At 40.4% G+C, this 26,978-nt stretch overlaps 2 protein-coding genes across 2 annotated transcripts; one reads left to right on the top strand and one right to left on the bottom strand.

Annotated features, from left to right (window-relative positions):
* On the top strand, window positions 1–2,190 carry LOC131920450 (PRAME family member 8-like). Its single transcript, XM_059274780.1, has 3 exons — window positions 1–287; window positions 752–1,345; window positions 1,629–2,190. The coding sequence occupies exons 1-3, from the start codon at window positions 1–3 to the stop codon at window positions 2,188–2,190; spliced, it is 1,443 nt and encodes a 480-aa protein (XP_059130763.1).
* An 18,485-nt stretch (window positions 2,191–20,675) lies between these two features.
* On the bottom strand, window positions 20,676–22,349 carry LOC131920519 (cyclin-K-like). The gene has a single exon (XM_059274916.1). It carries the CDS (start codon window positions 22,347–22,349, stop codon window positions 20,676–20,678), a length of 1,674 nt encoding a protein of 557 aa, XP_059130899.1.
* Window positions 22,350–26,978: the final 4,629 nt, after the last annotated feature.

The following is a 26,978-nucleotide window of genomic DNA, read 5'->3' as shown; positions in this document are numbered from 1 at the left end:
ATGAGTGTTCAAACCCCACCCACACTCATGAAGCTGGCAAGGCAGGCTCTGCTGAGAAATGAGGCCGTGGCCATCTCTGCTCTGCAGAAACTGCCCTGGACGCTCTTCCCAGCACTGTTCAAGGACGCCTTCAATGGCAGACACACTAGGATTGTGAAGGCAATGGTGGCAGCCTGGCCTTTCCCCTGCCTCCCTGTGGGGACGTTGATGAAAACCCCCAACTTGGAAACCTTCCAGGCTGTGCTAGATGGAGTAGACATGCAGCTGAAAGGAGAGTTTCACCCCGGGTAAGCAACAACCGAGTACTGTAGACTGAGCACAAGGGGCACGTGGAAGAGACCGTGGGTCAGGGAGAATGGCTTTGTAGGTGGGTCAGAGGCTTCTGATGGGGTCATCATGCTGGGATGCAGGGACCTTGAAACCTATTGTTTCCTGTGGTAAGGACAGTTGAGTATGGATTAGAGGACAGAGTAGATGTAGCCAGAGAGGAAGGAGCCTATCCCTGGCTCTCCAACAACCACTAACATGGGACTAGGTAGAAATGGAGAGTAACTTAGTGGAAGGAGAGTGGTCAGCTGTACACATGCAGCTCAGGGGAGCTTCTATGACACACATGAGTTCCTACGTTGGACACTTGGTGCTGGAGAGACCTTGGCACGAGGGAAGAGCTGACATTAGGGATGTGTAGTGAAAACTTGCTGGGTGTTGGGGCTTGTCATGTCTGCTGACACTTTACACCTTTTACCCAAAGGAGAGAGAAACTTCAGGTGCTCGACCTGAGGAATGTTCAACATTCGTTCTGGAACATATGGACTGGAAGAGAGGATGGGGACTGCTCAGCAGAGACTGTGGATGAGAGGCCTGTAGTGAAGGACCTTCCCAGATATGAGCTGAGGTGGCGGCATCTGAAGGTGGTAACTGACCTCTACCTCAGGCTCCGTCTGAATGAAGAGCAAGCATGCTTCTTGAAGTGGGTCCAGCAGAGAAAAGACTTTCTACAGATACACTGTATGAACATGAAGATCTGGACTGTGCCTGTGTGCACTGTCAAAGAGATCTTGGATGTTTTCCACCCAGGAAACATTGAGGAGCTGGAACTGAACACGGGGTGGGATGTGTTCACACTGGCACAATTTGCTCCCTGCCTTGGACAGATGAAAAGTCTTCGCAAACTCTCCCTGGCACGCGTCTGTAGGAACGCTTTTGGGATTGGACCCAGGACAGCAGACAGAGAAGAGAAGTGCATCAGCAAGGTCATTGCTCAGTTCTCCAAACTCCACTGTCTGCAGCATCTCTCCATGAATGGCATCTTCTTTCTCAAAGACCACATGGAACAAATACTCAGGTAAGCAAGGATGGGGAGGTGGCTCAGCTACCAGAGCAAACCTTTCTAGTTCACTCTAAGGATTAGCATGTGCATGGGGCCTGCCAGTGACTGGGAACAATTATGGTGAGAGTTGTGGGTGTGACTTGATTTAGTAGACTCCAAGAGGCAGCACCCGGGTACTCTGATTGTTCATAGAGTCAAACTGACCTTGAGACATGTGCCCCATCTTCCTCTTCTTAAATCCCAGTATACACACTCTCCAGAACCTTTTGCCTGAACTAATCCCATTGTCTATCCATAGGTGCCTGAGGAACCCCTTGGAGACTCTCTCCATCACTCGTCACCACCTGTCACAGTCCGACTTGAATTATTTCCCCTTGAGCCACAACCTGCGTCAGCTAAAACATCTGGACTTGAGAGGAATCTTGTTATTTGTTTCATGTCTCAAGCCTCTTGGAATGCTGCTAGAGAATGTAGCAGAATCTCTGGAGTCTCTGGACTTTCAGGGTTGTAGGATCAAGGACTCTCAGCTCACTGACCTCATACCTGCCCTCAGCCAGTGTTCCAAGCTCGGCAAGGTTAATCTTTTAGACAATGACTTTTCCATGCCCACCCTGAAGGACCTTTTGGGTCACACAGCCAACTTGACCAAGATGAGTGTGGAGCAGTACCCTGCCCCTCTGCAATGTTATGATGATTACGGTTACATCTTGGTAGAGAGCTTTGCCCAACTTTGTCTTGAGCTCATGGATACACTCAGAGCCTTGAGGCAGCCCAAGAGGTTCTTGTTTTCCACAGATCCCTGCCATGAATGTGGTGAGCGCTGTGTCTATGATTTTGGGCCCAGACTTTGTCCTTGCTAGCGGTAAATAGGGAACATGACTTCTGGATTCCGGTGTTCTCCCTCTGGGGTCTTCCTTAGTCATTAGCCTCCCTGCTAGCTTCAGGGTCTGGAAAGACTCTCAACTGGCTTCAAGCATCTACTGAACCAAGAAACTGTTTTTGAAGTCTTCTGTTGTGATCTCTTTATTAATTGTGTTTTTAAAAAGTCCCTATGCCTTCCCATTATATTCTCCCTTTTCAGCATAATAAGACAGCAAGAAAATAACTCAGTATGAGTTTTGTTCTTCATTGACATCTTTACTAAACACGCAGAGTGATGGATAGTTTGTTTTGTTTTGTTTTGTTTTTTCTTAAATGCCATTGTTATTTCTGGCTCCCTTACACCAACTAATTGTAAGAACTCTGGATAGAAATAAAAAAGTGAACAGATAGATGACTATAATGACAACATTGCATGTTGGGGCAGGTAAATACAGTCATCAGCTAGGGTGGACTACATATCCAGGCCAGCCTGGGATACAGAGTGAGACCCTCTGTCCAAAGACCTTGGAGCCAGAGAGATGACTCCAAGCTTAAAAGCACAGGCATGGCTGTGGTGATATTTTATTTGTGCTCAAATGTGGTGGTATTTTATTAGTGTTTTAATAAATAAAGCTTGCCTGGAGAGTCGAGAAAAAAGCAAGCCATTATAAGTAAACAAAGAAGTCAGGCAACTGTAGCACCTGCCTTTAATCCTATCAATTGGCAGTCAGGCATCTGTCTGGATCTCTGTGTGTTCAGGGCCACACTGGAAACAGAGCCAGGTGTGGTGGCACTTGCCTTAAATTCCAGCACTAGTTAACCATGGATCTCTGTACAGACAGACAGGAATTGACAGAGCTGGGCATTAAAGAGGAAGTGATGTAACTGGACGGAGAGAGTAAATCAGATGGCAAAACAGCAAGGCATATAGGTGTGGGTGGACAGGAAGTATCTTGCATTTGGAAGCTGTAGAGTTGGTGAGGTGATGTTAGCTTGTGGCTGTCCTATTCCTCTGATCTCTCTCAGGCTTTAATCCCTATGTCTGGCTCCAGGATTTTTATTTAATGAGACCATTTAGAAATTCATCTACAATTGGTGCCCAGTGATTGTGGCAAGAATTCACTGAAAAGCTGCTTGTTCCAGGCCCCCTTTCTCAGGTCTGAGCTGCAAGGCTCAGGCCAAGCTGCACATGGCCAGAGTGTCTTTGGCTTTTTCTCTTGTGGTAGGTGGTGGGCTCTCTCTGGCTTCCCATCTCAGACTGCTCCCACACTAGTTAGCTAATTTGAAATTCCCTCAGATTTCTACTGTTCTACACAGTCAACAGACTTGGTAAGTTAATTCAGATGTCTTAAAGGGTGAAATTAGTTTAAAGAGAATTTTTTTCCCCACATTAAAAAATGAGAAACATTTTTGCTATGGAAGGAATTGGCTCTCTGTTTGATAACACATTAGGCTGTCTGAAAGCAGAACAGTTAAATGAGAAGAAAATTAATATTGATGAGATGTACATAACATCAATTATAAATATTATTTGTTTGATCATTTTTATTTTGGCATTAAAATGGTTAGCCAGTTTAAGTGCCAACCTAAAAGCTTTAGAAAAATCTGTTAAAATGAATCACAGAGAAATTCAGATCCAGACAAAAGCATTTAAAGGTGAACATTTCTCAGGATTGACTTTAGAAAAACCTGTTAAAATGAATTATAGAGAAATTCAGACCTGGACAGAAGAATGTAAAGGTGAAATTATCTCAGGATTGAATTATATGGTTGCAGAGATACAGCCTCAGGTTACCAGACAGCAAATTTTAATCTACCCAGTAATCTTAGAGGAACTGCCAAATGCTCACAGTGTGAACAAGCTAACTGGACTCCAGTGGAAATGTTAGATTTAAGGAGATTTAAAGAAGGTATAGTATCATATGGCATGCATTCTTGATTTGTAAAGCAGATGTTAAACTCGTGGTCAGCTTGTAATAGAATTATCCCTCAGGCCTAAAAAGAGTTAATTATATGTGTCCTAGAGGTCAATTCACAATTATAGTGGAGAACATGGTTTAAAGAGGAGGCTAAAGCGATAGACCAATGATGTAGAACTAGAGGTGTGGAAATTTCCCAGGATCAGCTTCTTGGAGAAGGCAATTATGCTGATACACAAAGACAATATTTACAGGATAACCAAACCTTAATTCTATGCTGCATGGCAGACATGAATGCATGGAACAGAATTGAGGAGGCAAAAAAAAAAATTGAGCCATTTCTGAAAGTTATACACGGCCCCAGAGATTCCTTCATGGATTTCTTACGAAGGCTGTCTTCCACAGTAAATAGAATGATACCAAATTCAGAAGCTAGACAGATAATAATGGAATCTTTGGCTTTTGAGAACATGAATGCAGCATGCCAAAGAATAATCAGCCTATTGAAGGCAAGATTAGCACCCTGGAGGATTGGATCAGGGACACAATTAGTATTGAGTCTCATGACCATGATGATATGTGGCTAGGAGAGGTGATATCAAAAGCTTTGAGGAAGAATAAGAATGTCAGATGTTTTAATTACAGTAAACAAGGTCATTTGAAAAGGGAGTATAAACAGGGAATTAATAGAAACAATGTTTATTCAAGGAACAATGGCAGGGGAAGGCCCCTCCCTTCTGGATTTTGCCCAAGGTAAACATTGGACTAACAAATGTAGATCAACAAGGGACAGACCAGGTAATCCTTTTCCTCTGCCATTGGAAAACTCCCTGGGGGGCCTCACACAGGCACCCACAGCAAATTCAGTTCAAGCCTTTCCCACCATCAGTGAAGAAACCACTTCTCAGAGAAATTAAATAACCAAATGCCTATTGGAATAAACCAGGTTGTTTGGGGTGATAGAACAGCAGTAGCAGAGAGAGCAGGAAATTCGGGAGAAACTAAAAAGCAAATGTTTTGGCAAACTTTTATAAATGAACAAAACCAAAATTAAAAATAGGAATAAATGATGTTCTCTTGGAAGGTCTGGTAGACAAAGGTGCAGATGTTACAATAATTGCACCAGAATTTTGGCCTTCAAATTGGCCTCTTCAGGAGTTTAATGTTCAGCTGTTAGGAATTGGAACATTATCTCAAGTGAAACAGAGTGCAAGATGGCTTGAATGTATAGGGCCAGAAGGACAGAGAGGAAAAGCTATATGTGGTTAATATAGCTATGAATTTATGGGGCCATGATCTATTACAACAATGGAATACTCAGATTAACATTCCTTCAACCTCAGAAACAAACCATGAACTAATGCATGTTTCTGAGAGAAATAGTAGAAGATACTATAAAGAGCAGTCACTGGCCATCCAGATTGAATAAGAACCAGGCACAGCAACTGCTGATCTTTCAAAGACACCAGCAGCTCCACAGCAACTGCTGATCTTTCAAAGACACCAGCAGCTCCACAATTATTTATTTATTTATTTATTTATTTATTTATTTATTTATTTATTTATTTATTTATTGTTTTTTGAGACAGGGTTTCTCTGTGTAGTTTTGGTGCCTGTCCTGAATCTCACTCTGTAGACCAGGCTGGCCTCGAACTCAAAGATCATCTTGACTCTGCCTCCCAAGTGCTGGGATTAAAGGCGTGTGCCACCACCACCTGGCCAGCTCTATCTTTAAAATGGTGAACAGACAAGCCTGTATGGGTTCAGCAATGGCCTTTAACAACAGAGAAACTGCAGGCTTTAGAAGAGCTTGTACAAGGACAGTTAAATGCTCAGCATATTAAAGAATCAGCCAGCCCTTGGAATTCTCCTGTATTTGTTATTAAAAAGAAATCTGATAAGTGGAGAATAGTTATAGATCTAAGTTCAATTAACAAAGTAATTCACCCAATGGGCTCTTGACAATCTGAAATTTCTTTGCCTACTTATTACCTAAAGGATGGCCTCTTATAGTTATCAATTTAAAAGACTGTTTCTTCTCAATACCTTTACAAGACAAAGATAGAGAAAGATTTGCCTTCACAGTGCCTACTTATAATAATTCTCAGCAGGTTAAAAGATATCAATGGAGGGTTCTCCCACAGGGAATGTTAAAGAGCCCCACCCCGTGCCAATATTTTCTACTACAGCCATTGGAAATAATATGTAAACAATTTCCTAAATCTATAATTTATCATTACATGGATGATATTTTACTAGTTGATTCACATACAGATACTTTAGAAAGAATGTTTGAAGAAGTAAAGAAAATTTTGCCTTGTTGGGGATTACCCTGAAAAGATACAAAGAAAAGATTCTACTAATTATATAGGATATAAAATAGGTCTACAAAAAAAATTATACCCCAAAAGGTGCAAGTTAGGAGAGATCTATTATGGACTCTTAATGACTTTCAAAAATTATTTGGAGACATTTCCCATCTATGAACTGTTGTTGGGATAAAAAATGATGAACTGAGTAATTTGTTTAAAACCTTAGAAGGTGACAAGGCCCTTCTATTTATAGTCCAAGAGAATTATCAGCTGAAGCTGAGAGAAAATTGGCCTTGGTGGAAAAGAAAGTATAGGAAGGACATATGGTGTGGATCCCAAGCTTGATTGCATTTTGATTATTTTACCCTTTAAGCATTCTCCTACAGAAATTTTAATGCAGAGGGGAGATATTATATTGGAATCAATATTTCTACCAAATATACAGAGTAAAAAATTAAAAACTTATGTGGAAAAGATCTCTGACTTGATTTTCAAAGGAAAACTGAGACTTTGTCAATTAGCAGAAATAGACTCAGCAGAAATTGTAGTCTTTTAACTAAGGATGACATTGACAAATTATGGGCAGAAAGTGAACCTTGGGAAAGTGTGTTTGATATATTGTGAACCCCAATAAACTTATCTGGGGGTCAGAGAACAGAACAACCACTATATTAAACATAGAGGTCAGGCAGTGGGAGCACACGCCTTTAATCCTAGAATTACAGAGACAGAGACCTCTGAGAGTTCAAGGCCACACTGGAAACAGCCTTTTATCCCAGCACTTGAGATCTCATGTCTTGCTTGGGAAAGACACATGCCTTTAATCCCAGGAAGTGATGGCAGGAAGCAGAAAAGTATATAAGGCACGAGGACCAGGAACTAGAGGCTTTTTTAAAAGCTTTTAGTCTTTTAGCAGCGGTTCGTTTGGGCAAGTGGTTCTTTTAGCTGAGATCCATTTGGGTGAGGACTCAGGGGATTTCAGTTTGAGCAAATAAGGTCAGCTGAGAAGGTGGCAACACCTTTTAAGATTCCTGTTACAGGAAAGAGCTTGCAGTAAGTTTTTGGGAGAGATTAACAGTAAATATCCCAAAAGTGATAGAATTTAACTTATAAAGAGAGGAGATTGGACTCTGCCTTGCATTGTATGGGAAACACCCATATCTGGAGCCCATATATTTAATACAGATGCAAACAAGGAAAGGCAGACCAATGGCTTCTGATGTGCAGTGGAACAGTAGCTGAAACAGTTATTCTTGAAAGAATAACTAAGCTGACAGAGTCTAACTTGTCAATGGTTGAGTGGCATTTAATAAAAGAGATGTAGCTACCCACAAGCCAAGAAGAATAGGATGCAGATAAGAACTGGATGCCCAAATGAAACCACCCACAAGCTAAGACGAATGGACAGCTGAATTCAAAACACATCAACAATTTCCAGTATTTAAAATCCTGAATCATTACAGGACACTTGTGGAATTCAGGTGTTTCTGGTACATGGATTGCTCTCACCAAATGTGAGGTTGAACTGTTGGCCTTGTGTACATCCTACTTCACAAATGAGTCTGTTAGATACACTAAGCCTATGGGCTGAAGATGATGCCCCAATGTTGCAGAGAAACCTCGGGTGACTGTCTAGGCACCTGGCTGTTTCTGTCAATTCATATTTTTTTTTGGAAGCCACTTGTGTGCACTTACTGGTTTGTTTGTTTGTTTGTTTGTTTTTGTAATATTATTTCCTTCTTGGGTCTCTGAAGGAGTTGAAGATTAGATAGTTATAGTTACAGTTATAGTTAAAGATTAGATAGTTATAGTTATAGTTTTCCTTGTTAAGAATTTCAGAAAAGAAACTCAGTAAAGAGGTGTAAGTGTATAAATTTGAAAGACATTATAAGATAGTTCTGTTAGTAATACAAGTTAAGATAGAAAGAGTATCAGGTACATTTTGGACTTACCAAAATGGAATTATTTCCTCTGAGTTTGTCAAATGCAAATGGACTAGACATCGTTTAAGTATTTATTGCTTGTATATATGGTATATAGTTATTATACTTATTGTATATAGTTTTTCTTATATTAGTTATAACTTTTTTCTTTTTTTGTTTTTATTAGAATAAATAAAGTTGCCTGGGGGTCAGAGCTAAAAGCAAGCAATTTAGATGAAGTCCATGGTGGTGGCACACGCCCTTAATCCAATTACATGGCAGGCAGTGTCTCACTGAACCTTTAATCTCAGTCCGAACCATAGAGACCTGGACTTCTATAAAGGCAGGCAGTGATGAGGAAATCATGTGGTTGGGTTTAAAGCCAATGAGAAGGCAGAACAGAAAGGCAATCAAAAGATGGGTCACAGAGGAGAAGGTCTCTCTCTCAGGGAAGGATGGCAGCGACTGGTAAGCTAAAGGCTTCGCTAGTGCTCTGATCTTTTGGGCTTTTAACTCAACATTTGGCCCTGTGTTTCTTCTTTAATAAGACTGTTTAGAATTTCATCTACAGGTTACAAGTCAGAAAATTTAAGTAAAGTCATTCAAAATCCTTATAATTCAGTTCAAAAATCAGAATTGTATGCTATTCTGTTGGTATTAATGGATTTTTCAGAAACTCTCAACATAATTACTGACTCTCAGTATGCTGAAAAGAGTGGTCTTACATATTGAGACTGCAGAATTTATCCCTGATGAGTCAGAATTAACTTTATTATTTATTCAGTTACAAGATATAGTCAGGAATAGGAAGTATCCCATATATATATAACTCACATCCAATCCCACGTGGGTCTGCCAGGCCCTCTAGCACAAGGTAATGATGAGATTAATAAACTATTGATAGGAAATGTGCTTAAGGCCTCAGAATTTCATAAAAATCATCATGTGAATAGTAAAGGTTTAAAAAAGGATTTTTCCATAACCTGGCAACAAGCCAAGGAAATTATAAGAAAGTGTCCTACTTGTTCTTTTTAACAATCAGACTCCACTACCAGCAGGATGTAACCCAAAGGGTACTCAGAGGAATGCAATCTGGAAGATGGATGTGTTTCAGTGCAGAATTTGGAAAACTGAAATATGTAAACCACAATATTGATACTTACTCAGGATTTCAATGGGCAACTGCTCTAAGTTCTGAAAAGGCTGATTTGGTAATCACACATTTGCTAGAAGTTATGGCCATCATGGGTATACCTGCACAAATTAAAACTGACAATGCTCCAGAACACCTCCCTGGTAAACTGAAACAATTTTTTGCTTATTAAAATATAAAGCATATTACAGGTATACCACATAATCCTACAGGGCAAGAAGTCATAGGAAGATCAAATCTAACTCAAAATGATATGCTAAAAAAACAGAAAGGGGTAACAAAACCTCCCAGAAATAGATTATATAATGCTCTATTAACTTTAAGTGTTCTCAGTGCTAATGAGAAAGAAACAACAGCTGTGGAGAGACATAGAGAGATAATAGAAAAAAACTACAAAATTAAATCAGCCAATATACATTAAGGATGTACTGACCTCAGAATAGAAACCTGGACACGTGTTACATTGGGAACGAGGTTTTGCTTTTGTTTCTACAGGAGAAGAAAAGCTGTGGATACTATCAAAATTGATAAAGGTTTGATTTGAATGAGACCTCTTAATTAGAAGAGGTGATAGTTTATCAACCAGCATGACCATCCAATTTAAACTAACTTATACCACTAACAAATGCTTTTCATTTAACCAGCTATAACTTGCCAACAGGGAACCTCCCCAAGGTTAGGCTTGGGGAAGGTTTTTTTTTTTTTTTCTGTTCTTTAGGAGAAGAAAGGCTAAGGAATCTGAAGAACACTGGACAAATGAGACACCTGAAGAAAAAGGACAAATCATCCAGAAAAGCATGTCCCAAGAAAAAGAGTAAATTGGCCTATTGGTATATCACATATAAAATTTCGTAAGTCTTCATAAATGTTTGTTTCTGCTCTTCTCTACAGACACTTAACTGTCTTTATGTAGTCCCAGTTCAATTAAAAATTAAAGCTGGCCGGGCGGTGGTGGCGCACGCCTTTAATCCCAGCACTCGGGAGGCAGAGCCAGGCGGATCTCTGTGAGTTCGAGGCCAGCCTGGGCTACCAAGTGAGTTCCAGGAAAGGCGCAAAACTACACAGAGAAACCCTGCCTCGAAAAACCGGAAAAAAAAAAATTAAAGCTGGCTTTGGAGTTAGAGAATGGCTCTCTCCTTCTCTAAACCCAAGCATGTTTGTTAAAAGGAAAATGCAAAATCTCTGTATCATGTCAGAAGATCCATCTGATATGGGACAGAAGAAAATCAAAAATGAGGGACCATTTTATGGTCCCCAATCTCTCAATTCTTTTTTTTTTAAGATTTATTTATTTTATTATGTATACAGTGTTCTGTGTGCATGTACACCCGCAGACCAGAAGAGGGCAACAGATCTCATTACAGATGGTTGTGAGCCACCATGTGGTTGCTGGGAATTGAACTCAGGACCTCTGGAAGAACAAGCAGTGCTCTTAACCTCTGAGACATCTCTCTAGCCCCTCTCAATTCTTTGGTATTTTGACTCTTTATACTTTCCTTAAGGTATTAATTTATATCAAAATTTATAAGATTCATATATATATATTTATATTTTAAACTTTTGTTATGGTATTATTGGTCATATAGAACACTAACTAATTCTAGAAAAAAGGCTTCATTTAGCTGCCTACACATGTTTTTTGTGTTGGAGTCCCTATCAGTTTTCTGCAGGGAATCATAACCAGGCCTAACAGTGAATTTGAAGTCTCCAGAAAGATGATAGGGACCCACAACGATGATTCCACATGGACAATAGTAATAACACTAAGCTGACAAACATCATCCAAAGATCACCTTTGGACCACAAACTGCTCAGGACAATTTCAAGATGGCTAGCTGAGATGATCCAGTCTCATAGACTATTGGAGCAAGGACTTGAGATAAGCCCTGCACTTTTGCATTATGCAGAGAATGGACAACAAATGATACAGCTACCTCTCCCAGGACTTCACTATTAACCCAATTTTTTTCTTTTCAGGAACCCCTAAAGATGCCTTTGCCCACAAACAGCAGGAAGCAATTTTAAGTACGTGAGGCCCATATTCCCAAGAGGTGGGGTGGGTGGTTTTTGGTCTTTCAATGGGTTTTGGATAATTGTCATTGTTTAGGATGATGGTTACAAGTTATTTTTGTTAATGGTCAGGAAAGAGGCTAAACAGAGAAGATTAGATTTAAGGTTCTTGTTTGAAAAAAAAATAAGATACAGATAAGAAGTAGATTATCGAATCTACTCTGAAAAGCAAAAAGAGAGAATATAGATATGATGAGATAAAAGGTAGATTATTGAATCTACTTTTAAAAGGCAACTACTAGTTTTAAATATTTTACATTGGATTGGATTTTTGTATATTGTATACAAGTTATATATATTGATACAAATTTGAGATTGATTTTGCTAGAAAATGCTGTACATACATTTCTAATCATGTTCAGTATATTGTATCTATACAGTTCCTTTAACAATGTAATTGAATTTGTTAATTAGGATATAAAGAAGTGAAAGTTAGTAGTTAGACATTACAATCAAACTTGTAGACATACTAGGTATGTTTTCAAGGTCAAATAGAGATTTTTTTTAGATAGACAGGTCATCTTGAAACCCTTCAGAGAGCTACATAATATGGCATTTAAGGTGATTTAATAACATAGATTTTTTTCTTTTTCTTTTTTTTTAAATGACTATACGACATGTCTGCTCTTGGTAGCACCAATCTACTACAGAGAAGATATGGGCATTGAAGAGACTGCATATGGAGTTAACTTTCACTGTGGCAAAAGTTAGCCACTAGGCAAGAAAGTACCCTGACATCAACTACTGATAGTGTGCTATTCAAAAATCACAAGCAGGACACAAATCATAGGACTACTGAGCCTTGTCATGACAAGTGTGGTTACAGCTTTGGCAACAGGTGTCCTCTAAGGCCAGGGCAATATGGCCCAATTGCTGAAATGGCTTTGCAGTCTGGAAAAGGTATAGTGCAGCTGAAACAGCAGTAGGCCAATGGCTCCTGGTATGCAGTGGAACAGTAGCTGGAACAGTTATTCTTGGAGGAGCAACTTGGCTGATGGAGTCTGGCCTCTCAATGGTAGACTGACATTTAATAAAAGAGATGAAGCTACCTACAAGCTGAGAAGAATAGGAAGCAGAGAAGAATGGGATGCCGAGGTGAAGCCACCTACAAGCCGAGAAGAATGGGAAGCCAAACTCAAAAATACCAGCAATTTCCAGAATTTAAAATCCTGAATTATGACATGACACTGGTGAAATTCAAGTTTATCTGGTACACGGAATTCTCACACCCAATGTGGACTCGAGCTGTAGGCCTTGCGTACATCCTGCTTCATAAATGAGTCTGTCAGATATGCTAAACCAGTAGGCCCAAGATGATGTCCCAATGTCACAGGGCAAGCTTGGGTGACTGTCCAGGAAGCAGGCTGTTTCTGTTATAAATCACACTTTTTGGAAGTTGCTTGTTTGCACTTCCTACTTTACTGGGTATTATTTCCTTCTCGGGTCTCTGAGGGAGTTGAAGATTAAATAGTTATAGTTTTCCTTGTTAAAAAAATTCAGAAAAGAAATTCACTAAGAGATATTAAGTGTGGAAGTTTGAAAGACATCATAAGATAGTTGTCTGTTGGTAATAAAAGATAGACTAGAAAGTGAATTAGGTACATTTTGGACTCACCAAGATAGGATAGATAACAGAATATTTTCTCTGAATTTTTATTTTATTTTATTTTTTCATTTTTATTTATATTTTACTTTATTTATTTATTTACTTTTTCGAGACAGGGTTTCTCTGTGTATCTTTGCGCCTTTCCTGGAACTCGTTTTGGAGACCAGGCTGGCCTCGAACTCACAGAGATCCACCTGACTCTGCCTCCCAAGTGCTGGGATTAAAGGCATGCGCCACCACCGCCGGCTGAATTTGTTAAATGCAAATGGACTAGACATTGTTGATGTTATTGCATGTATATATTGTATATAGTTATTGTACTTATTGTATATAGTTTTTCTTATATTAGTTATAACTTTCTTATTTTTTTAATTTGACAAAAAGGGGGAAATGTAGTGATATTTTATTTGTGCTTTAATAAACAAAGCTTGCCTGGAGATCAGAGGAAAATGCAAGCCATTATAAGTAAACTAAGAAGTCAGGCAACAGTAGCACATGCTTTTAATCCTATGACTTGGCAGGCAGGGATCTGTCTGGATCTCTGTGATTTCAAGGCCACACTGAAAACAGAGCCAGGTGTGGTGGCACAAGCCTTAAATTCCAACACTAGTTAACCCTGGAGGTCTGGAGTTCTGTGCAGGCAGACAGGAAGTCACAGAGCTGGGCAGGAAGAGGAAGTGATGTAGCTGGACAGAGAGAGCAGCAAATCAGATAACAGACCACCATGGCATATAGGCGTGGATAGACAGGAAGTATCTAGCATTGGAAGCTGAGGAGTGGGTGAGGTGAGGTCAGCTTATTGCTGTCCTATTCCTCTGATCTCTCTCAGGCTTTAAATCCTATATCTGGCTCTGCGATTTTTATTTAATAATACCATTTAGAAATTCATCTACACATGGTGGTCTTTCAGAGGGCTCAAATTCAGTTTCTTGTACCTATATCAGGTGACTCACGACTGCCTGTAACTCCAGCTCCAGGTGATGGAATCTGTGTCAAAACCTGCATTCATGTACATTAATCCATACAACAATCTGTGTGCATATGCATTTACCTAAATAAAAAATTTATTTAAAAAAACTAATTATACAAGCAAAAAAACTAACTTAGTAGTTAAAATGGAGATATACTCAGTGCAGGGTGCTTGCCCAGTGCCTATGATGCCCTGGGCTCCATCTTCAGCTTTACACTGTGAAAAGAATGCATGGAGTTTTGAGGCTTGGGGTTCAGCTCAGTGTTGGGCACTTGCACAGCTTGTATTTGGCCCCTTGGTTTGATCTCCAGCACCATGGAAAAATTCAAGGTTATAAGGGGCTTTGACATATAAAGTAGATATAGAATCAGAAGTGACCAGGTGTGTATTTCACGTAAACATAATTTTCTTTAAGTGTCATTTTTGTAGTTTTAGTTTTCATATGTATTGTTTTGTGTAGTTGAAGTTTTTCTGTGTTCCACCTGGTCTGCAGCCGCTCAGACCCAAGTAAACACACAGAGGCTTACATTAATTAAAACTGCTCGGCCATTAGCTCAGGCCTACCACTGACTAGCTGTTATATTTAAACTAACCCATAACTCTTACTTATGTTTAGCCACGTGGCTTAGTACCTTTTCTCAGTTCTGCCTTCACATCTTGCTTTCTCTGTGTCTGGCTGGCGACTCCTGACTCAGCTTTCCTTTTCTCAGAATTGTCCTTGTCTGCTTATCCCGCCTATACTTCCTGCCCAGCTACTGGCCAATCAGCATTTTATTTAGAAAACAATCACAGCAACACATTCACAGCATAGAGAACACCCCACAGTACCTCCCCTTTTTTGTCTAATCAAAAAGGAAGGGTTTAACTTTATCATAGTAAAGTTACATATAACAAAACAGTAATCAAGCAAGAATTGCAGTTATTTTTATTTATTTAGTTAGTTAGGTAGGTAGGTAGGTAGGTAGGTAGTTTTTTCAAGACACGGTTTCTCTGTAGCTTTGGAGTCTGTCCTGGACTAGCTCTGTAGACCAGACTGGCCTTGAACTCACAGAGATCCGCCTGCCTCTGCCTTCTGAGTTCTGGGATTAAAGGCGTGCGCCACCACCGCCCGGCGAGAATTACAGTTATAGTATCTAGTGTATTTGTATTTGGATGAATTAAAGAAAATATTCAATCTATCCTATATTTGTGAGTCTAAAGTTTCATATCTACCTTATATTTTATCATAATCAAGGAAAACCATAATTATAACTATCTAGTCTTCAACTACATCAAAGACCCCAGAAGGAAACAATATTATCTAAGAAAACAGGAAGAGCATTATAAGCAACTTCCAAAAATCTAGAATGACAGAGAGACAGTTGGCTGCCTGGACAGTCACCCAAAGTTCATCTGCAGTGTTGGGGCATCTGTCTTTAGCCTATAGGTCTAGAGTCTCTCAGTCACTTTTACTGTGTGTCCTGTAGAATGTCTGGCAGTTTCCTCTGTGAAGCAAGAACCTGAAGGACCATCTTGCCTTGCAAAGTTCAGTGGTCACCTTCCTGTGGGTTCTGCGTGTTCATTAGATACAACATTTTGTCAAGCAGTCCAGACAAGAACAGTTTCTTGCCCAAATGGCTATTTTGGCCAAGAAGAAGATAAATTCCATATAGAGTGTCTTCGACGCCCATCTTTCTCTCTGAAGTAAATGATGTTGCCAGGAGCAGATGTGTCTCATAGTCCAGAAAAGTCTAAGTTTTTGAAACATTTTAAATGCTATATTCTGTAGGTCTTTGAAGTGTTTGAAGATTATTTATCTAATTGAAATGTATCTATGTATATCTAGAAAACTTAACTAAAATGACTACAAGTGTGATTATCATAGAAGACTAATTATTAATCTGTACTTCTTAATTATCCATTACAATTTAAATGAGTTACATAACATAATATCTTAAATGAGAGTAGAAATATATATACTGTATAACAAAATTAACTTTAAATTTGTATCAATAAACTAAAATCTATATCAAAGTAAAACATTTTAAACAAGTTATTGCTCTTTAAAAGTAGGTTCAATAATCTACCTTTCATTCTATCATATCTATATCCTATATTTCTAGATCAGTTTTGTTTTCTTTCTTTTTTGTTTTCAGAGAACATGCCACTACATAGCCCTCACATAGCATTCCTGGGTCCCTAGCTCCCTGGGATGTATCTCACTTGACAGTGCTTTTCTACTATACAGGAAACTCTCAATTGGATCTGTAAAGTCCATTAAATGGGGCACATGGTACTCACTTGTAATCCCACCATTCTGGAGGTAGAAACAGAGGAACAGATAATCAAGATCATCCTACCTACACAGGCTAAGAACTTGTTTTGAAAAATAAAGACACTAAAATAAAAATTTAAAAAAAAAACGTTTTTACAAAAACCCAAAGCTATGTAGTTCTATTGTTTTGAATTTGTATCAATATATGAGTCTTAAATAGGAATAGAAAAAGTTTACATTTGTATCAATATACAAGAATCCATATCATTGCAAATTATCTTAAGTTGATAGTTTGCTAAATTAGTTTACCAGCAGATATAATAACTACCTTAATATTCTATCCTATGTATTCCCCTTCTTTTCTTTTCCAAAAGAGAATCTTGAGTCTAAATATTATTGTCCCCCCCCCCAATTTATTACATTTATCCACAACCCTGAGAAAATAAAACCTTTTGGGAAGAGTGTCATTTTCTTAAAATTGCTTTTGCTGTCTAGTTGATGATAGTATCTCTTGAATACTGTAAGAAAGCTAAATGATTTAGTCTCAAGAGGACAGCCATAACTATTGTAGCCAATCTCACAGTAATGGGTAAAATTTATCTGAAGTTCTGGCTACAAACGTAATATGATGGACCATCTCATCTTGAAACTGTCCTAAAGAGTTTGCAGTACAAAGCTGATCATCGAGTGGTGTTCTTTTCTGGTTCAATGGCATCATTATGGACTTGGTAGAGTCATTGTTGTAGGGCCCCACCTTCCTTCTGGAGACTTCATGGATTGGAAAGATTTATTTTTCACTGTGGAAAACTTGAACATTATTAATATCAAAACGGAAAGTTTGAATCTGAAGTAGACATGACTTGTGAAGAAGGATTCTGAGGAATCAAGACTAAGCATGGAAAGAAATAGAATCTCAACAACAATGATCCCTAGATTTTTGTTTTCTTCTGTCCCCCACCAGGTGCCTCTTCTGATATGAGACAGAATTTCCTAATTTTTTCTTTTGCAAAGTGCTTGGGTTTGGAGAAGGAGATGCCCACATTCCAACTCCAAAGCCAGCTTGATTCATAATTGAGTCAGGACCATAACTTTTCTAGAGTAAAGGGATATTGGTGTTAGGCAGTGAGATATTACCCTGTGTAGTATATTGGTACCAAAATGTCCTTCCTTTCTTTTGTAGATGGTTTGGTGTCCATTGTTGATTTCTTGAAGATGAGTATTTCTATTATCTCATAAAGACAAAAATCAGAACCCTGCCTCGACCCTTGTTTGTTGAGTTTTCCTTACAACTTGTAGAATTGTCACATCGATGGATGAGCTATCATTTCTCCTCATCAAGGGGTTTTTCCTGTTCAAATACAATTTTTAGTCATTTTGTTGGTATCCACAGATTTTCTTCTCCTTCAGAATCAAAAGCAGAACCCCTTCCCCAACGTAGGACATATCCTGGCTTCCATTGCAAGGTCAACATATTTCAAAGTACATAGGTTGGTTTAGCTCAGGAGTGTTTTCCATTGTCCAATGTCTCTCCACAGCTGTTGTCCCTTTCTCATCAGAACTGAGAACATTTAAAGTTAATAAGGCATTATCTAATCTATTTCTAGTGCTCATTGCTGTTTCTTTCTGTTTATTTAGCATATCCTTTAAAGTTCAGTTAGATCTTCCTATGACTGCTTGGCCTGTGGAATTGTGTGGTATATCTGTAATATGCTCTATATTGTAATAAGCAAAAAAAACTGTTTCATTTTACTAAAGACATATGCTGAAGCATTGTCAGTCTTAATTTGTACTGGTATATCCATGATGGCCATATGCAGTGGGATGTCTTTCTGTATGCTGTGAATATGTATTGCTTCAATCGGTTGATAAACAAAGGTACATTGGCCTCTGACAGGGCAAGATGGAGCCAGGGGAAAAATCCAAGATAGGAGAGAAGAAAGGAGAGTAGGCCAGATGCTGCAAGGTGCTGGCAGGAGAAGCATGATGGAAAGTACCAGTAAGCCACAAGCCATGTGGCAAGACATAGATTTATAAAAATGGGTTAATTTAAGATGTAAGAACTAGCTAGCAAGAAGCCTGCCATGGCCATAGTTTAAAAATAATATTAGCCTCTGTGTGTTCATTTGTGTCTGAATGACCATGGGACCGGACAGGACATAGAAAAACTTCCAACTACAGCCATACAACTATAGCCATAACTTCTTTTTTTTTTTGTTTTTTTGTTTTTTTGTTTTTCGAGACAGGGTTTTTCTGTGTAGTTTTGCGCCTTTCCTGAACTCACTTGGTAGCCCAGGCTGGCCTCGAACTCACAGAGATCCTCCTGGCTCTGCCTCCTGAGTGCTAGGATTAAAGGCATGCACCACCACCACCGCCCGGCTACAGCCATAACTTCTAATAAGTGTGTAATTACAGAATCAGCCTTTTCAGAACTTATAGGAGTTGCCCATTGATATCCTGAATAGGTGTCAATGGTGTGGTATATATATTTTAATTTTCCAAATTTTGCAAAATGAAAAATATTCATCTGCCAGATTTCATTTTTTGTGTAACTTTAGGATTACTTCCTGCAGATAATGGAGCTTGGTTGTAGAAGGAGTAAATAAGACTTATTTTATGATTTTCTTGGCTTCTTGCCAAGTGATGGAAAAGTCCTTTATCAGACTCTTGCTATTTATATTGTGTAATTCTGAGGCTTCTAGCATATTACCTATTAATAACTGATCAATCTCATTGTTACCTTGTGCTAGAGGTCCTGGAAGACCCATATGGGATAGGATGTGTATTATATATATAGGATGTTCCCTATTTCTGAACATTTCCTATAATTGTATAAATAGTGAAGTTAATTCTGTTTTATCAGGAATACATTCAGCAGTTTTAATATGTAAAACAACTCTCTCTGCACATTGAGAGTCAGTAAGTATATTGAGAGGTTCTGAGAAGTCCATTAGTACAGTAAAACCGGCATATACTTTTGTACAGAACTGTAAGGACTTTGAACCATTTTATTTAAATCTTCTGATTTATATCCTGCCTTTCCTGATTTATTTGCATCAGTATAGAATGTGGGGACTCCAGAGATGGGTTTTTGCCGTACAATGTGAGGAATGACCCATTCAGTTCTTTGTATAAATTCTTTTCTCTTGCTTTTGGATAACAGTTGTTAACTTCTCCCAAAACATTATTGCAGGCTCCTTGCCAATATTCATTATCTTTCCATAAAGAGGAAATTTCCTCATTAGGTAAAGGTGTTACAATTTCTGCTGAGTCCATTCCTGTCAATTGACAAAGTCTTAATTTTCCTTTTAAAATCAAATCAGAGATCTTTTCCACATATGTCTTTAACTTCTTACTCAGTTTACATGGTAGAAATATCCATTCCAATACAATATATTCCCTCTGCATCAAAATCCCTGTAGGGGAATGTCTGGAGGGTGAATGACTAGAATGTACTTAAGTTCTGGATTCACACGATCCACAGGTGTCTCTCGTATTTTCTTTCCTACTAGAACCAGTTCCATATCAGTTTCAGCTGATAATTCTCTTGGACTATTTAAGTCCTTGTCCCCTTTTAGGGTATTGGCCAAATTTTCTAGTACATCTTTAGGTATTCCAATAATAGCCTGTAAATTGGAAATTCATCCTAACGATCTTGGAAAATCATTGAGTCCGCAGTTGATCTCTCCTGAGTTGTATCTTTTGAGGTCTAATTTTTTGTAGATCTATCTTATAATCCTAAATAATTAATAGAATCTCCTCTTTGTATTTTTGTTTTTAGGAGCAATTCGTAATCCCCAGTGGGCATCAGAAACAGTGAGAAATCCAAGGGAGTCTGCTTAAGGGGTATAATGAATTTATTAGGACATAAATTGGAAAAGACAACTCACTAAACAGAATAGGCAAATCATCACAGGGTCCTGGAAGGCTGTGCCTACAACATCCAAGCCCAGGAGGGAGAGAAGAGACCCAGCATACATGCCTCTCAGGTCTTAAGAGTAGCCCCGAGCCCATGCCCCAGGGGTTGGTACTTCAAGGTCATAGGTAGAACAGGTACCTACTCCAGTGAGGTGAGAGCAAAAGGCAACTGTATGCTCAGCAGAGGATGTAAGCCTTCTCCTCATGCTTTCTAGTCCTCTCCCTATCCAGCCAACCTTCTCAAAGTAATGAAATTAATGATCCTTGAAACTACAGTCTTTTACATTGTTGATTAATATGTGTCATCATATATCAGGCTTAAAACAAATGAACAAATCAAACAGAAAGGGAAAAGGTGTCCTGTTATCTCATCCAGGTTGCCCATGCTTGGCCCCCAAGAGGTGGCATGCCAGGTGGGGGGATGGGTGAGGGAACAGGAGGTTGTCCACCAGGGGGAAGAGTTGGAGCCAGGTAGCTGGCTGGTGGCAAATCCAAACCTGGAAAAGGGTGAGGAGGGACTACATGAGTAGGGGGCAGGCGTGGAGGTGGGGGTGGGAAATTAGGGTTGTAGGTAGGGGGAGGTTGAGGGTAGCCTGGGGTAGGGGGAAGAATTGTAGGTGGGGGGAAGGAAGCTGGAGGTAGAGGAACAGGAGGTGGAGGTGGGTTGGGGGGGTAGACATGGGGGTCGTAGGGAATGTGAGCAGGTGGGGCATAGGCTGGGCACAGGGCACCATAGGAGGGACCCTCAGTCTGCATCATGGATTGCAGGCTCTGGAAGCCCTCTCCTGACATGTAGGAGCTGGTGGAAGACATCCCAGTCATGTAGCTGGAGGGCAGTGGGGGTAGAGGCCAATGTGGCAATGGTGGGGGCTGGTGCACAGGAGCTGGGTGGGCTGGAGGAGGAATCTGGACTTTGGGGGGGTCACTTGCTTCCCCTGGACCAATTGCTGAAGCCTCCTCTAAGGCAGGAGGGAGAGGAGGCTTCCAGTCTGCAGGGGGGTCCTCTGGAGGCAATGGTGGGTGAATGGTCTGAAGTTTGGGAATCTTAAGTGGTGGTTTTGTGGCTTTGTTCTCTTCCTTTGGAGAAGTCGCCATGGCTGTGCACTTAGCCTGTCTTGGAGATGGTGTTTTGGGCTGCTGCTGAAGCTCTGCTGCTTCAGAGCCTGGAGATGGCCAAGACTGTGGTAGCTGTGCCACTTGTGATGTAGGCTGAAGAGCTGGGGGCTGCTGCAGGGGATGAGGGGTGTGTTGTTTCTCTTTCCCGTAAAGATCCAGGATTTGGTGGCAGATGTCTTCCAGAACATCTACAGGGACATCTTCAACAAACTGTTCCCACCATCTCCTGGACATGGGACTGGAGGTCCACTCTTGGATTTTAAAGTTTTGAAAGCGTCCCGCGAGATACATTACTGCTACAGCTAGGATCTCCGGCTCCCACTGCAGTGACAGGGTGGTACAGAGACTATCATTTACAAATGTCCATGCCATTTGAATCAACCTTTGAATTTTCTTTTTATCACCTTTGAGCTGCTTTGCGTATCTGAGTAGGAACTGGTACGGGTGCTCTACTTCTAGATCAAACTTTATGGTCTGCAGTAAGATCCTCTCCAGCACCAGGACTTCTTCCTTTGGGTCATCTCCAAACTGACTGAACTGGACATCATTTAATAAACTGCGAGCCGTTTTGATGATATCTTTACATCTTTTTGGCGTCTCCTCTACTTTCCCAGCCAGAAAGAGACAGCAAGCTCCTGTAACATATCGTGGATATTGCTTGAAGGAATGAAACATATAGAATCGATGAAAATAAATGATTCCAGTAGCCAAGGTGTCATAGTGTAACCCCAAATGCGTGCCCATGTCAAAGATGAAGCGAGCCCCCTCTTGACGGTATCGGGCCTCAGTGGCTGGATCAAGTCCTTCAAGTTGTGAGGGTGTATGTACCAAGTCCTTCTTATCCCAGTACCAGCACGGTTTTGTGTGGTCCAGCATTACTGATATGACTGAAGGGCTTGAATTTTCTTTGTTCCACTCCATTTATTGAAGTAGTCTTTTCTTCCCAAAAGGGCCTCTGGACTGTTACAATCCTCTGAGAATCTTTCTTCAGGCTGACATCAACCCCTGGCCACAGGCAAACCCCTTACCAACTTCTCTCCTTCCTGACAGCAGCCGTCTTGGAGATGGAATGTCCAGGGTCACTTTCTATGACAAGAACATTTCCGTGTATGTCCTGAGTGATTTTCAGGACCCCACAGCCAATGGAAAAAGATGATTGTAAAGCATTCCCCTGCCCCTCTGGAGTGCCATGATCCTCAGGGTCTTGTCCTCAGAGAGATTCCCCCTACTGTGTTCTGAGCTTTTGGATGCACTTTGGGGCATAAGACAGGCCTATAGGGTCTTATTTGTTACATGACTGCACTAGATATCGCTGATGCTGTACATATAACAAGTACACCCATTATGTGTCTGTTGGCAGTAAAGAGGAATATGTCCTTTGCCCCTCAATTAGTTATATCTCTCCTGTGCCAGTTCGGTGGTTTCCAGAAACAGAATTGATACACTGAAATAAGTAAATGGAAACACACCTCCCCAGGAAGGAGCCTTTGGCAGAAGAACTGCCAATGAGTCAAAATATGTTGTCTACAGGTCCACAGGAGCCCTTGTTCCACAAAAAAAACAAATATAAACAGTAACATGAAGGGCCCACATTATGAGGGAACATGCTGATAATCTCAGCACCCTGAGTCAGGAGGATCTTGATTTCCAGCCTCCCCAGAACTACAGGGCCAGTTCTAGGACAGCTTGAACAACAGAGGAAAGCCTTGTCTCAAAACAATCAACAACCATAATGAAATCAACAAGCTATCATAGAAAGACATTTGAGATGGAGGTAAAACTTCATTTAGACCTATACTCATTGTCTTCAATGTGTTCATCTGAAGAGACAGAAATGAAAATTTTCTGTCCTATCTTGGGCCTAAGGGCCCTACATCAAACCGCATGACCCAAGGGAGGACAACTACTCACCAGTTCTGAGCACTGACCACAGTCTCTTTATCCCAGCTGAGCCAGGCCCTTCTTCCACGCTCCAGGTCTCTGAGTATCTTCCATGGCTCTCCTGCAGCCTTTATATACCTTTCTGCTCATCCTCCCTATTGAAATCCTAACTTAAAACTCCAAAGCTACAATTTGATTGGACGGCTCAGTCTCCACCCCTTTAATTCTACAGACAACATTCAATCATTTCATTGATTGAATCAGAATTCCTTGTGTAAACACCCTCAAAAGTCTTAGATCAATATAAACATTCCTCTTGTTAATTACTACAAACACTGAGTTTGTTGATTTGTTCTTTTATTTGCTTATTTATTACTTAGTTTTGAATTTGTTACAGCGCCTGGGTCTTGCTCTGAAGCTAAGGTTGTTTTGGAACTCTAACTCCTAGTAATCCTCCTGCTTCGGCATCCTTCCTCTTTGGATTACTGTTATGAATCATCATGTGTCGCTGAACTTGATTCTTGTGACAAAGGCAGTCTGAGTTTGAGTCAGTTTGTGATTTAATCTGTTACTGATAATAGACACAAAAATAATTAAGAAATATTTTTGTCAATGGACCCTGGGAAAAACACCTAGTCAGTCTGGAATATGTTCTGTAGCTCAAGGCCTGAACTGAATGCTCTGTCAGTAAACTGAAGTATCAGCTACTCAAAAGGGTGAGGCAGGAGGATGGCTTGCATCCATTAATATTTTGGAAAGCACTGGGTGGTGGTGGCACATGCCTTTAATCCCAGCAATCAAAGGCAGAGCCAGGCAGATCTCTGTGAGTTCGAGGCCAGCCTGGTCTACAGAACGTGATCCAGGACAGGCACCAAAACTTCACAGAGAAACCCTGTCTTGAAAAAAAAAACAAAAAAAAAATATTTTCTTTGAAAGCATTTCTGTACCTATACCTCAGATAGTAAAGTCCTTGCTTGGCATTTACAAAACCATAGGTTTTGTGATCTAGAAATGTTGGAATATGCCTGCTTTTCATAATGTGAGGATTTGAGTAAAAGGCTCAGATATTCAAGGTCATCTTTGGCTAAATAGAAAGTCTGAGGCTAGTGTGGTCTGCACTAAACTATTTCTCAAAACAATTTTAAAAATGTGTCAGAGTACAACCACTGTGGAAATCAGCATGGAGCTTTCTCAGAAAATTGGAAATCAATCTACCTCAAGACCCAGCCATACCACTCTTGGGCATATACCCAAGGAATGCTCAATCATACCACAAAGATACGTGCTCAACTAGTTCATAGCAGCATTATTCCTAATAGTCAGAACCTGGAAACAACCTAGATGCCCGTCAACTTAAGAATGGATTAAGAAAATGTGGTAAGAAAACATACACAATGGAGTACTACTCAGCAGAGAAAAACAATGACAGCATGACATTTGCAGGCAAATGGATAGAACTAGAAAATATCATCCTAAGTGAGGTAACCCAGACCCAGAAAGACAAACAGGGTATGTACTCACTCATAAGTGGATACTAGATATAAAGCAAAGAACAATCAGACTGCAACCCATAGATCCAGGGAGGCTACCTAGCAGGGGGGACCCTAGGATGACTGTGGCTTACAATGAGTTTTGGTTTCACTCAATTACTGGGCAAGCCTCAATGAAACATTTCCCTATTAGGATAGGAATTTATACTGTATCAAGCTGATAATAGAATAATTAATTAATTAATTTTAAAAAAATGTGTCAGAGAGGGCGATGTCACAGTTGTTCTCAGGAATCTGTAAGGAGCTTTAGAAAGGAAAGATTGCAGGGCATGGAGGGAAGCTCAGAGGTTTCCAGTGTGTCCTGCTGTTATAGAGTACACAAGTTCAATGCCCAGCAGGAAGAGTAGAGGCTAGGAAATCCTCTGCCCTCTCCTGGACATCAAGGCACAATGCTCATGTGCATACACAGAAACAGAGACACCCACAGATGGAGAGAGAGAGAGAGAGAGAGAGAGAGAGAGAGAGAGAGAGAGAGAGAGAATAATGAGGCTGGTTACAGAGTGAGAGACCTTGGAACACTAGTCTAAATGGGATGTCTCCATCAACTCTCTCCTGTTGGCTCAGGGAATCCTGTGGAAGAGAGGAAGGAAGAGTGTAAAGCAGCTGCTGCTTCTGCTTCTTCTTCTTCTTCTCCTTCTTCTTCTTCTTCTTCTTCTTCTCCTTCTTCTTCTTCTTCTTCTTCTTCTTCTTCTTCTTCTTCTTCTTCTTCTTCTCCTTCTTCTTCTTCTTCTTCTTCTTCTTCTTCTTCTTCTCCTTCTTCTTCTTCTTCTTCTTCTTCTTCTTCTTCTTCTTCTTCTTCTTCTTCTTCTTCAATTTATGTATTTATTGTCTATACAGTGTTCCACCTACATGTATTCCTTCAGGCCAGAAGAGGGCACCAGATCTCATTACAAATGGTTGTGAGCCACAATGTAATTGCTGGGATTGAACTCAGGACCTCTGAAAGAGCAACCAGTGCTCTTAACCTCTGAGCCATCTCTCCAACACAGAAATCCTTCTTAAACACAGCAGAACTGCTGCACTTATGAACTCAGAGAGACTGTGGCAACAAGAACAGAGCCTGCATGGGTCTACACCACATGGGGTGCTGGTGTTGAGAGAAATGGACACAAGCTCCCCTCCCCAACCCAAACTCTGTCTCCAGTTGATAAGGACTTGCAAATGACAAATAGTTCTCTCCAATGCAGTCTCCCTGGGGATACAAAGAACTCTTAAGGACAGGTTCAATGACCAGCAGTAGACAGCCAACACAAAAGAAACTCCTGGCATCTTAGATGGTTCTTTGTCTCATAATGTTTTCTTAGGTCATTTACACACACACACACACACACACACACACACACACACACACACACACGCACACACATTACAGGTCCTTTGCTTATATATTATGGCTACCAATTTTGTGTTTTCATGGGATTCCTCTGTGTTTGAACATGTCCTACATCCATATGTATTCCTCATACTTTGTGTTTAGCTCTTTTTCCTCCATTTATTATTTATTTTTTCCTACCCCAATTTGTTTTTGTTTTATTTTACTTTATTTGGTTTGTTTTTCGGGTTTCTCCCTGTAATAGCTTGATGGCTCAAAACTCACTTTGAGCCGGGCGGTGGTGGCGTACGCCTTTAATCCCAGCACTCGGGAGGCAGAGCCAGGTGGATCTCTGTGAGTTCGAGGCCAGCCTGGTCTCCAAAGCGAGTTCCAGGAAAGGCGCAAAGCTACACAGAGAAACCCTGTCTCAAAAAAAAAAAAAAAAAAACAAAAACAAAAACTCACATTGTAGACTGGCTGACCTTGAACTCACAGAGATCTACCTGCCTCTGCCTCCTTTGTGCTGGGATTAAAGGCGGGTGCCGCCACCACCTGCTTTAAACAATTTTTAAGACAGATGCTCACTCTGTATGCCTGACCGGTTTGCCTACTTAGAACAGGTTGGTACTGAACTCACTGAGACCCACCTACCTCTGCTTCCCAGTGTGAGGATTAAAGGCGTGTGCCACCATTCCTGGTACTGATCCAACTCTTTAAGATTAATTTAGGTGTAGAAATGTTTTGCCTGTGTGTATGAATGTGCACCACATGTATGCCTGCTGCCCAAGAAAGCCAGAGCGGGGCTTC

The sequence above is a fragment of the Peromyscus eremicus genome, chromosome 10 (assembly GCF_949786415.1).
Source record: "Peromyscus eremicus chromosome 10, PerEre_H2_v1, whole genome shotgun sequence".
Classification (NCBI taxonomy): domain Eukaryota; kingdom Metazoa; phylum Chordata; class Mammalia; order Rodentia; family Cricetidae; genus Peromyscus; species Peromyscus eremicus.
The sequence above is the reverse complement of the archived record's forward strand: the minus strand, read 5'-3'. Positions and strand labels throughout refer to the sequence as shown.